This window comes from Argiope bruennichi, chromosome 10 (genome assembly GCF_947563725.1).
Source record: "Argiope bruennichi chromosome 10, qqArgBrue1.1, whole genome shotgun sequence".
Taxonomy (NCBI): domain Eukaryota; kingdom Metazoa; phylum Arthropoda; class Arachnida; order Araneae; family Araneidae; genus Argiope; species Argiope bruennichi.
Window position 1 is genome coordinate 86465852 of NC_079160.1, and position 13117 is coordinate 86478968.

A 13117-nucleotide genomic window follows, 5' to 3' on the forward strand; every position below is an offset into this window, starting at 1 on the left:
TGATCGCTATTATATAAATTATCACTAACAGTAAAGGTCAATAATGGCAGAAGTTCAGGTGAGCATATTGCCAGATCAATACTATGGAAGCTACGTGTGGGTTCATGGAAGTATGTTTTATCATCGTTATTAAGCAGACAGAGGCAATTATTAGAAATAAACTGCTCAATCTGCCGCCCACGAGAGTTTGTACTATCCGAACCCCACAACGTGCTATGTGCATTTAAGTCACCAAGTAAAATAAAAGGTGAAGGAAGCTGGTCCACTAGGTTGTCAAGATCCTGTTGTTGAATAGCATTATGGGGTGGCAGGTAGATACTACAGACTGTAACCAGTGTTCGGGTGTGAACTTGCACAGCCACAGCCTGTAGAGGTGTATGCAAAGTAAGAGGTGTACTTGGGTAAAGATTTGATGTCAAGATGCAGACACCACCAGAACTGCGCACTCCAGTGTCTGTGTCTTTACGAACACAGTTGTAACCGCGTAACTTTAACTGAATATTAGATGTCATAAATGTTTCTTGAAAACAAAAACAAACAGGATGAAAGGTGTTGATAATGGTCTTTATATCAAGAAGTTTGGACCGCAAGCCGCGACAATTCCAAGAAAGGAAGGTACCCATTAAGAGATATGCTTAAAAGAATTATTAGGAGCAACAAACGGAGTTGCAGAAACATCGCAACTCATTTCAAATTCATTTTCATCCTCTGAAGGATGCAGTTTCAGATCGGGAGTATTTAATATGCCACCAAATACGGATGTTAAATCCTTGTGGGCTTTTCCCCGAGCTGCAAGTCCTAATGCGACAGAATTTTTAGAAGATGATTTTTTCAATTTCGCAGATAGTTCTTTCTGCGTTTGACCACGCTTTGCAAGTTTTAGCTTCAGTGATTTTTGTAACTTATTTTTTGAAATAGGTTTAGTTGGTATGCCAGTGTCAGATGTGCTGTTTACAGATTGTTCTGTATCAGAATCGGATGTCTTTTTAGTTATTTTTGAGCGATTGGTAGTTTTTGTACAATTTGGGCACAAACAATTTACACAAAAGGATTTTTGCAGAGCAGATGCATAGCTCAGACCAGGAGTAGGCGTTTGTGGTGAAAGTTTTCGCCTAGCTTCAGGATACGAAATGTTTTCTTTGATTTTAAGAGTTATTATTTTCTTTTCAAGTTGCCAACGTTCGCATAATCTAGAGTATGACGCATGACTGCCGCCACAGTTCACGCACTTTTCGGGTGCCGAACATTGCTGGCTATCGTGGTCTTTAGCAGCACAACGGGCACAAGTGAGTGTCCCGCGGCAATTTGCTTTAGAGTGTCCATAACGCTGACAATTAAAACATCTTAAAGGATTGGGAATGTATGGTCTTACAGGCAATTTTATATACCCTGCATAGACAAATTCTGGTAATTTTGGTGATTTGAAAGTCAGAATATGATGTTTGGTTTCTAGAACATTACCATCTCGTCGGATAGTAATGCGTTGTACATGTGTGACACCTTGGGATTTCATTTCAGCTGTAATTAAATCTACAGGGAGATTAAATATTTCCCCACAAGTGATAACACCCTTCGATATATTTAATGAGTGATGGGGGCTGACACTGACAGGAACTGTTGACAAGGCTTTTAATTTTTGAATTTGGTGAGCTTGCTTACGAGAATTAACCTCTACCAGCAAGTCACCAGAACGCATTTTGCGAATAGATGTTACATCACCGACTGTTGCTGCGATCGCTTTCTGCACCAAAAATGGCGACACGCTTTCAAATGTTTCGTTTTTTTCGGAAATACGTTTCAAGACAAAGTATTTATCAAAATGATTATCTACGTTTGAAGATACAGGTACAAAATGACGCCCACTAAAGGGACCCTTCTTGGGAGGAGCCATACGATATTGAATACGATTCGGGCCCGACGGCACCGCCCACCACGGAGCCCAACAAGGGAGGGCAGCCACCGGCTCTGGCCATTCCCAGCCTCGGCGCTTACCTTGGTGCTAGCCGGAACCTATACGCTCGGAGTTACCCCCGGGGACAGTGACCACCCTTAACGCCAAGCCCAAGGAGTAACCCCTTTGCTTGATCCCTAGCAGACTAGCCACTCAGGTGACTAGGTACCAGCCGATTGATGTACAGGGGACCACAGTACACCACCCGTCTGTCAAATGGGTTGCCACGCACGGCCAACACGTGGGACTTTGGCTGTCCATGAGAAGCAAGAAGCAAACAGAGCGGCGACAGCTTCTCATGGAGAGCTCCCTCGCTTGCCGTCGAGGGATGGAAGGATCAAGTAAATAGCAGAAGGCGTAGAGGAGAGTAAGCAAGAAGGGAGTAAAGATCCCTGGGAACCTCGGGATTGGGACACCCGTACTCACCTATAGTAGGTGAGCCCCTGAGGGGGGAAGAATGTTAGAAGGTCGAGCCGTGTATAATCTCCGAAGGCGGATTGGAAGTATCAAGGAGTGTATAGGGTGTTTCGGGACAGACATCACTCGGAGGTAATAGTGTATAGATATTTTTTGGCGCCGTAAATTTAATGGCATTTGGTGAGAGACAATATAAAGACTTTCCACTGGTGAGGTACGAAATGCACCTGAACAAATTCTTAAAGCAGAATGGTGTATGGTATCCAATCTACGTAAAACAGAAGATCTTGCAGAACCATATACCATACAACCATAATCCATGCGTGCTGGAATAACTGATTCATAGATCCGAAGCAAAGATGTTCTGTCTGCTCCCCAAGAGGTTCTTGAAAGTACTTTGAGAATGTTCAATGATCTGTCACACTTCTTCCGCAGATATAAGACATGCGGAAGGAAAGTGAGCTTGCGATCAAATATTACTCCCAAATATTTTATTTCATTAACCACAGGTATTCCAGTATTTTGGATATGGATAATAGGGTCCAAATGGATTCCACGCTTCCTGCAAAAATGCACACATCGACTTTTCTCAGGTGAAATCACATGCCCGTTTTCATCGCACCAATCTACCAGTTTGTTAACTGCAACTTGCAGCTGGCGCTCTATTAAGCGCATATTGCTCCCTTGGTAAGATATCTGAAGGTCATCCACATATAATGTACCTTGTATAGATGGAGGTAAAACGTTAAGAATCTGACTAAAATGGACAATAAAAAGTGTAACACTGAGGATGCTTCCCTGTGGAACACCCTCAGCCTGAATGGATTGGATTGGATTGTAGATTTTATTGGCACAAGAGCCTGAAAAGGCCATACTGCGCCATGCATATGGTCAAAAAGAAACAAAAGTATGAGAATCTAAACAGCCGTCAGTAAAAAAGGTTCAAAAATTCAATGATAAAACTCTGGATCAATTCAATGATGCGTCAGGCATATATGGAGATTCAGATAAAATGGTAAAAACCAATTGCTTTCAAGAATTTAAAAATGTTTTCGTGAGGATTTTCTCCCAATAGCGTTCGCATGTTCAGTGACAAGGAGTTAAAAAAATGTAAACGGTGAGAATTAAAATCAGGACATTCTATTAAAATATGAATAACTGTTAAAATAACTTGGCATTTGGAGCAAAAAGGAGCTCGATCGCCTAAAAAAAGATATTTATGCGTTAAGCGAGTGTGACCAATGCGGAGTCGAGTCAGTTTGACATCGAGCTCACGCACTGGGAGACAAGGCCATGATTTAATAAAGGGTTTTATACAGTGTAATTTATTATTTGTCTGTTGGCTCCATGATTTTTCCCATAGTGAATAAATATGTTTTGTGAAAACATTCTTCGCGTCGGAAGAAGGTATTTCACGTTGCATGAACAAGGTGGCTGTTTTTGCAGCATTGTCCGCCAGTTCATTTCCCGCTATACCAACATGACCTGGAATCCAGCAGAATAATATTTCGTAACCTCTATTTTGAAGTGTCTTTAAAAGACACAAGATTTCCAAGGCAATTGGATGAATTCGAATGTGAAAATGGGAAAGTGTTTCTAAGGAACTCATGCTGTCGGTATAAATACAAAAATTGCGTTCGGAGCAGAGAGAAACTTTCTGTAAAGCATAAAAAATTGCCATCAACTCAGCAGATAGAACAGAAAAGGATGCATACAGAGTGTAACCGAATGTTTCCATGTGGAAAACAATACCACCACCAACATGGTCGTCCGTCTTGGAACCATCCGTGAAAATAGGCAAATACTTTGAATACTGACAGCGATGAGAACAAAAAAGTTTTTGAAAAATAACAGGGGCCGTTGTTGACTTTTCAAAACCATGAAAAGGGTTTATAAAGGAAAACCGAGGGATATCCCAAGGAGGAAATGAAAATAAATCAAGTGTCTGAATACTCATATCACGGAGTTCCGAATCATTTAGGAGTAATTTAACTCTCTCACAAAATGGAAGAATGTTAGAAGGTCGAGCCGTGTATAATCTCCGAAGGCGGATTGGAAGTATCAAGGAGTGTATAGGGTGTTTCGGGACAGACATCACTCGGAGGTAATAGTGTATAGATATTTTTTGCCGCCGTAAATTTAATGGCATTTGGTGAGAGACAATATAAAGACTTTCCACTGGTGAGGTACGAAATGCACCTGAACAAATTCTTAAAGCAGAATGGTGTATGGTATCCAATCTACGTAAAACAGAAGATCTTGCAGAACCATATACCATACAACCATAATCCATGCGTGCTAGAATAACTGATTCATAGATTCGGAGCAAAGATGTTCTGTCTGCTCCCCAAGAGGTTCTTGAAAGTACTTTGAGAATGTTCAATGATCTGTCACACTTCTTCCGCAGATATAAGACATGCGGAAGGAAAGTGAGCTTGCGATCAAATATTACTCCCAAATATTTTATTTCATTAACCACAGGTATTCCAGTATTTTGGATATGGATAATAGGGTCCAAATGGATTCCACGCTTCCTGCAAAAATGCACACATCGACTTTTCTCAGGTGAAATCACATGCCCGTTTTCATCGCACCAATCTACCAGTTTGTTAACTGCAACTTGCAGCTGGCGCTCTATTAAGCGCATATTGCTCCCCTGACAAGATATCTGAAGGTCATCCACATATAATGTACCTTGGATAGATGGAGGTAAAACGTTAAGAATCTGACTAAAATGGACAATAAAAAGTGTAACACTGAGGATGCTTCCCTGTGGAACACCCTCAGCCTGAATAAAAGGGTTAGAATATAAATTACCAACCCGGACACGAAATGTGCGCAATGATAAAAAGTGTTTTAAAAACATGGGCAAGTTTCCTTTAAAGCCAAAATTTGCAAGTGTAGAGAGAATACCAAACCTCCAGGCGCGATCATACGCCTTTTCTAAATCGAAGAAGACAGAGATCAGATGATTTCGGCAAACAAATGCATTGCGAATTTCGGTTTCGAGTAGGACAATATTATCAAAAGTCGCTCGTCCTCTGCGAAAACCACTTTGCAGCAATGGTATGGATGCTTTTTTCTCTAATTCATATATCAGACGGGCATTAACCATGCGTTCAAGCGTCTTACATAGGCAACTTGTGAGCGCAATAGGCCTATAGTGCAGAGGGTTAGAAGAGTCTTTGCTGGGTTTCAAGATTGGAATCACAACAGCTTCATGCCATTGTGATGGGAACTTCTGTTCAATCCAAATGCGATTAAATAGAATCAGCAGATTGGAAAGAGAAGTGGTAGACAAATGGCGAAGCATGCTATAAGTGATTCCATCAGGACCAGGGCTGGTATCATGAGCCTTCTTTAAAGCTGCCAGTAGTTCGTGCAACCTAAATTCTGTATTGTAAGGAAGCGATTTCCGGGTGAAGAAACACAAAGACTTGCGTTCTACACGTTTCTTAATAGCTATAAATGAAGGCTTATACGAATTAGTCGCTGAAACCTGTGCAAATGAATGTCCAAGAGTATTCGCGATATCTAAAGGAGAAGATACCAATCCGTTTTCAGTCTTCAGAACAGGAATGGAAAATTCTTGGTAAATTCCATTCGCTGCCTTGACCTTTCTCCAGAGTAGTTTCGGAGAAGTAAAGGCTGTGATAGAAGATATGAACTTAATCCAGGACTCTCTCTGACTTTGCCTACGGACACGACGAGCATTGGCTCTGGCACGTTTGAAAGCAAGTAAATTCTCTGTTGTGGGATATCTGCGGAAAATATTCCACCGCTTTTTTTGTTCTCGGTGACCACGGTCTCGGGAATTTCCTCAAACGTGGGGAGCTTTTGGGGATGGTATTGTTCGCAGCGTCAATCAAACAGTCAACTACATTTTGTACTGCCTCTGTAATATTAGTTGTTCTGACCATATTCTCTGAAATTACTGCCTGTTGCATGAAAGCATTCCAATCAGCCCGCTGGAATAGGAAACGCGGGGGACAAGAAGTCGCGCCGCCTCTATCAGCATAGGAAACCATTAAGGGGAAGTGATCACTATCGTAGAGATCAGTCGCAACTGCAAAACTGAGCAACGGAAAGAGATCGGGAGAGCAAATAGCCAGATCCAGACTGTGAAACGTACGTGTGGGCTCATGGAAATAGGTTTTCTCATCATGATTAAGCAGACAGAGACAGTTATCAGAGATAAACTATTCAATCTGTCTCCCACGAGAATTTGTATTTTCCGAGCCCCATAAAGTACTATGAGCATTAAAATCACCAAGTAGTACGAAAGGTTTGGGTAGTTGGTCCAATAAATTATTAAGTTCATGTTGGTTAATGACAGCATGTGGAGGCAAGTAAATGCTGCAAACTGTGATAAGGGTCCGTATATGGACTTGAACAGCCACAGCTTGTAAAGAAGTTTGCAAATTTAAATGTGAGCTCGGGTAAAGATTGGAGGTTAAGATGCAAACACCACCGGAAGGATTATTTCCAGTATTAGCATCTTTACGAGCACAGTTATATCCACGGATTTTCATGGGGATGTCGTGCTTCAGGAAAGTTTCCTCAAAAGCAAAACAAGCGGGATGAAACTGGTTAATAATTTGCTTAATACCAACAAATTTGGACCGAAGGCCACGACAGTTCCAGGAAATGAAAGTTCCCATTAAGTAACAGAAGTATTGAGAATGTTGGTGCGAGTCTTATCAAGAGTTGGCGAAACATCGCAACTCATTTGTAATTCATCCTCCTCGTCAGACGGATGAAGGGAAATGGAATCGGGACTTTTAGGTTTGCCAAAAATGGACGTTAAGTCCTTATGAGCATTACCTTGTGTCGCAAGTCCCAAAGCGACAGAATTTTGTGATGTCGATTTTTTCAACTTTGATCTGATGTCTTTTGGTGAGATTCCTCGTTTCGAAAGCTTAAGTTTAAGTAATTTTGGAGAGTTAGAATTCATTTTAGGTCTAGACGATTTGCTAGTTACAGGAGTCGTGTTTGTTTCATTTTCAATTTCCGAATCGGATGACTTTTCAGTATTTTTCTGTTGGGGAGCATATTTTGCACAATTTGTGCAGGAACAATTTACACAGAAGGTTGTTTTAACTATGGAAGCATAGCTCAATCCAGGTTTTGGTGTCTGATTTAGAACTTTTTTCCGAGCTTCGGGATAGCTGATGTCTTTAAATTTAATAGAGGTAATTTCTTTTTCAACTTTCCATCGTTCACAGGACCGAGAGAAAGATGCATGATTCTTACCGCAATTTACACATTTTTCTTCAGCGTTACATTGCTGACTGTCGTGGCCTTTTTCAGCACAGCGGGCGCATGTTAATGTCCCGCGGCAGTTAGCCCTGGAGTGGCCAAAACGCTGGCATTGAAAACATCTTAGCGGATTAGGGATGTACTGGCGGACAGGCAATTTTATATATCCTGCATAAAGGTATTCAGGTATTTTTGGTCTATGAAAGGTCATTACGTATTGTTTGGTGGGTAGGAGTTGTCCATCCCGCCGAATGGTGATCTGGCGTACATGAGTTACTCCTTGGGGTTTCAGTTCCTCGGAGATCTCCTCTAGAGGAACGTTAAATAATTCCCCACACGTTATTACTCCTTTGGAGAAATTTAGGGATGTATGAGAGCTGACAGTAACGGGAAAGGTGGCTAAGGCTTTAAGTTTCGTAACTTGTTGTGCTTGTTTTTTGGAATTTACCTGTACCAGCAAGTCACCAGAACGCATCTTCCGGATAGAAGATACCTCACCAATGGTTGCTGTAATGGCTTTCTGTACGAGGAATGGTGATATAGAATTAAATGTATCATTCTTTTCAGAAACACGTTTGATAACAAAGTAACGGTCAAAATGTGGAAAATTACTTTTGAGATTGAGTTCTTTGTGATGCCCACTGAAGGGAGATTTTCGGGAGGAGCCCATGCAATATCGAATAAGATTCGGGTCCGACGGCACCGCCCACCACGGAGCCCAACAAGGAAAGGCAGCCACCGGCTCTGGCCATTCCCAGCCTCGGCACTTACCTTAGTGCTGGCCGGTACCTATACGCTCGGAGTTACCCCCGGGGACAGTGACCACCCTTAACGCCAAGCCCAAGGAGTAACCCCTTCGCTTGATCCCTAGCAAACTAACCACTTAGGTGGTTAGCGACCAGCCGATTGATGCACAGGGGACCACAGTACACCACCCGTCTTTCAAATGGGTCGCCACGCACGGCAAACACGTGGGATTTTGGCTGTCCATGAGAAGCAAGAAGCAAACAGAGCGGCGACAGCTTCTCATGGAGAGCTCCCTCGCTTGCCGTCGAGGGAAGGAAAAAATTAAGCAGATAGCAGAAGGCGTAGGGGAGTGGAAACATAAAGGGAGTATAGATCCCTGGGTACCTCGGGATTGGGACACCCGTACTCTCCTATAGTAGGTGAGCCCCTGAGGGGCATTAAATTTTGGATTCTATATGGGACTAGACTGGAAATTAATCAGTTGCATTTCGAATTCTCCAATTTCCAACCAATCGAATTGGGATTTATCAAATAAAGTCACATAAAAACCATTTGCAAACAGTTTTGATTGGTGGCGTGCCCAAAATATTGTCGCGTGCCATCAATGGTACGCGTGTCATTGGTTTGCCATCCCTGGTATGCGTTTCTGAAATTTAATTTCTTTCCTTTAATTCGATGATCAAACTATCCCAAAACAAAATTTCGAATGTATCTTTAATTTTACATTGTTTACTTTGACAATGTGTAATCTTTTTGCTGTACGTCTCTGTTACTCTAATTTTTAGATGTATCTGCTGTTTTGCAATGCGAAAAATTGACTAAGTGTATTTCACCAATTATAAACTATCATGAAAAATTTCAAATGTTTTTAGAATTCCAACACCTTTTTATCACCATATATTTTACCACCACGATCTTGTTTATCGACCATATGTTTGGTGCAATATGGCCAAAAATGCCTCTTGCGCCAATAAAACCAATCAACCAACCTTCGGCAATCAAATGTTTTAATTCAGAATTACTCAAATTCTGAATGCAAAGCCTACATTGCTCAAATTCCTTCTTCATGTCCTTCTGTCCATTTCAGCACCACCTGTTCTTTTCAAACGGACGTGGCAGTGGGGAAGTCCGTGACCCTCGGGGGACACTCAGTCCGAGGGTCATGGTCAGTCGTAACCTTTGAAGATCAAGGTCAGTCAGTTTGTCTGCCCTACAAGCTGTTACTGCCCTACCCACCAGGCAAGCATTTGCCTTTGAAGTGATCACTATTCATTCTCTACCCTCCCGTCCTGTAGTCCATTTCAGATGTACTGTTCATTCTGAAGTTTGGAGAATTCAAGAGGATAAGGAAAACCCTTTTTTTGGTGTAAAATCGAAACAAACAGCACCAATTATTTTTCTTCCCAAGAAGGATGAAGAACATTTTCTGCACTGGTGAAGCATTTTCCTATCATTCTACTATGAATTCGACTCATTAGATAAGAGCAATTGGAATAGAGTAGAAGACAAGCACAAAGATTAACAGGCTGTTACCATTTAAGAGGTAAATATACATGTTATATATTTTATTCGGATATGCCAATTGTTGCTTTATTTATTTTATAAAATTAGCCAGCTTGTTCATCCAGATTAATGACGTTTTAGGCTATTAAGCAATTAATGTGGAATGCATATTTTTAAATTTCAGTTTATATGACAGTCTATATACGGTTTAAAAATATGAATTTAATTGAAAAATGAATTAAAATACGAATTAATCTGCAACAGATTGTGTGTGAATATCTCGCGAAATTTAAACTTGAAGGGAAAATTCTTATTTTGAAATTAATGTTAAAAAAAAACTCACTTTTTAAATATTAATTTTAACATGGTTAATTTGATGGATGGATTTGAATTTTATAACATTAAAATCATCATAACACTGTAAATTAAACTTGAAGCTTTTAATAAAAGCAAGGGAAAAAACTGTATAGAAATGAGATCGATATCTTAAAGAGGCAATTTTTTGAGTTTTAAAATAAGTATTCATTATCATAAAATAAATAATTTCATTTAATGACTATGAATGATGGAGTGGTGATGAGTGAAATATAATGATGACGCGTAGCATCATCGTATTACAAACTTAGTTTCTTTTTCTCTTTTATGCAGGATTGAATTATTAAATTAAAAAATACGGTCCAGTCGCCGGCTTATTAAAGAATACATAGAAATGCAAATTGCAACTTTTTATATTTAATAAATTGCTAAATATAGTAACTTGCCTATATTCTTTGGTTAATATTTGGCGAGTTTTCTACTGTTTCGCATGATTTGGAAAAAATCTTCTTTAATCTTACTAAATAAGCAAAAAAGGCAATTCCCGAGGGGCCTTATAACTTTAGGTTGGTTGGTTGTTTTGGTTTTACTGGCGCAAAAGCCATGTTTCTCCATATTGCGCCAAGCAAATATTAAGAAAATAAAGCAAGCAATAAAAACATATATATTAAAATATAAAAACGAAAGTCTCCGACATATAAATGCAGGAAATTAATTTATAACTTTAGAATTTCCTAGACTTTGAATTATTTTTTTTATTTCGAAAATTATTTAATTTTATGCTTTCACTTAATTACAAAGGTCATTCATGGAACTTGAAGTTAAATAAAATTAATTTTTGAACATTCCTATTTAATTACCATTTGCATTTCTCTTTGAATCATTCAAAAATATCAATAAATAAATATTTATAAAAGCTAAAAAAAATAAGTATTTTTAATTTTTAAAAATTATATCGGTTTATCTCTGCACTTAAAAAATCTGTACATAAGTTGGAATCTTCAAAAATCCACCGAAAAGATATTCTCGTGAGAATAAAACGCTTTGGAAATAGACTTCAGACAGCGAAAATGCATAAATATCGCTACGAAACAATATCATCCCCTCGGCCTAAGGTCAAGGACGAGGTCAATGTCACACCCTTTTGTGGTGCAAGGAATGGCATTGACATTCTTGTAAAAGGGGGCTCTTTTTTTTCTTTTCTTTTTATCTTACGTTAGCTGTGAGTGGTGGTTGACTTGTGAATCAGTTAGCCAACGAAAAGAAAAGTTGGATTTCAAAGATCAACTAACAAGTTTGAAATAAATACCAAGAAAATATTCTGAAATTTGAGAGAAAGTTCCTTTTAATTATAGCGCATTCGAGTACATTATTCTTGTAAATCAAATAAATAAAACACAGTTGCTCATTTGTTTTTGTATATATATATTTAGATCATATCTGGTATGCCATATATCCTTCAGTTGTTAATAATCAAATCGTATGATTTTTCTAATCATATTGCAATTTATTTGGAACAAAGCGTTTTGATATTCCGGGTTTTTTTTTCCTTGAATATTTTATATTTTTTTATATCTTAGAAATTTCCCGATTATCGCTACTTTTGAAATTATTTATTTTTGGTTTTTTCATTCATAGTTATTTTTGAGTAAAGGATAGGGTGGTGGGGAATTGTGCGCAAATCTGTAACTATAAAAATTATTGCCGATTCAGCACTACGACATAGATTTTGAGCTTCTTCCCCAGATCTCAAGTCATGAGGCGATCGTCTTCAATGCCTATGCAAAAATCCCTCACTGATTGTATTAAAACCAACATTTTGGAAAGTTATCCGCAACTAACCCTTTTATTATTTCAATTTTGTCAAAATTTGTCATTGAAATCTATTTATATAACGATTAAATTATAATCCATGAAAAAAGTGTTTGAAATTGAATGCTTAGTGGAGGAGGGGGGATGTTAGGTTAGGTTAGGTTAGGTTATTTCTGATTTTGTGGCACAAGAGCCATATATGGCTATGCTGCGCCAAACATATGGTTGAAGATAAGAAATATTCAGTGAATTTCTAAAAAGTTAAAGTAAAATTTGCAAAAACCAAGAAATGTGGGAGGAGGGGGAAAAGCTCCGAGATTCGCATTGCCTATCGGCCCTTAGAAGATTCAAACCTCTTCTGATTTCAGAATGTATGAAAATAATAATTGGCATTTTGATGCTGAAATCAGATTTCGTTTGCATCTTTCAAAAAGTCTGACGTTTAATTTTTACATAATCCCGTTTTTGATTATAATATGCTTAGGTTGGTTGGTTGAGTTGCGTTTTATGGCGCAAGAGCCATATTTGACTAAACTGCGCCAAAACACTAGATATGCACATTCTTCATATTTTATGTGATAGTAACCAGTTCAGTAAATGAAAATTTTAAAGTTTAAAGAAATATAATATGCTTAGGATAAATAATTTTGAACGTCTGTATATTATGTTTTTTTTTCATTAATTTCTTGTTTGAGAGAAATTGTTTCTTTTAATCTTTAAACATATTCATCTCGTAAATAATAAATTATCATAATCTCGTGCTAATTTAATATTGTCTAAGATTAAACTATTTAGATGCAATCATCTGACTAATTAGCATAAGATTTCGGTATTTCCGATTCGAGTCGTAACTACTGTGCAATATGCAAATGTAAATCTGTATGTACATGTAAGTCAATCACGTGATCGCCATGAGATCATATAAAAGCGGATGCCAGCTTTTGTAAGGATATATCCGAACCCATTCTCCCGCTCTCTGGCTTGCTTTTCGCTCTAGCGACGTTTGTTTGCTACGAGTTTCAGAAATGTCTGAGAATAGACAATGTAATACTTTCTGTGCTTTTAAAATTTTGTTAAAGTAACTTCTTGATTTTATATTTTCTGTTGAACCTT

At 38.7% G+C, this 13117-nt stretch overlaps 2 protein-coding genes across 2 annotated transcripts; both read right to left on the bottom strand.

Annotated features, from left to right (window-relative positions):
* Nucleotides 1–622: 622 nt before the first annotated feature.
* On the bottom strand, nt 623–1891 carry LOC129987641 (uncharacterized). Its single transcript, XM_056095601.1, has one exon. It carries the CDS (start codon nt 1889–1891, stop codon nt 623–625), a length of 1269 nt encoding a protein of 422 aa, XP_055951576.1.
* Nucleotides 1892–7028: 5137 nt separating this feature from the next.
* Nucleotides 7029–8297, bottom strand: LOC129987642 (uncharacterized). The gene has a single exon (XM_056095602.1). The coding sequence runs from the start codon at nt 8295–8297 to the stop codon at nt 7029–7031; it is 1269 nt and encodes a 422-aa protein (XP_055951577.1).
* Nucleotides 8298–13117: the final 4820 nt, after the last annotated feature.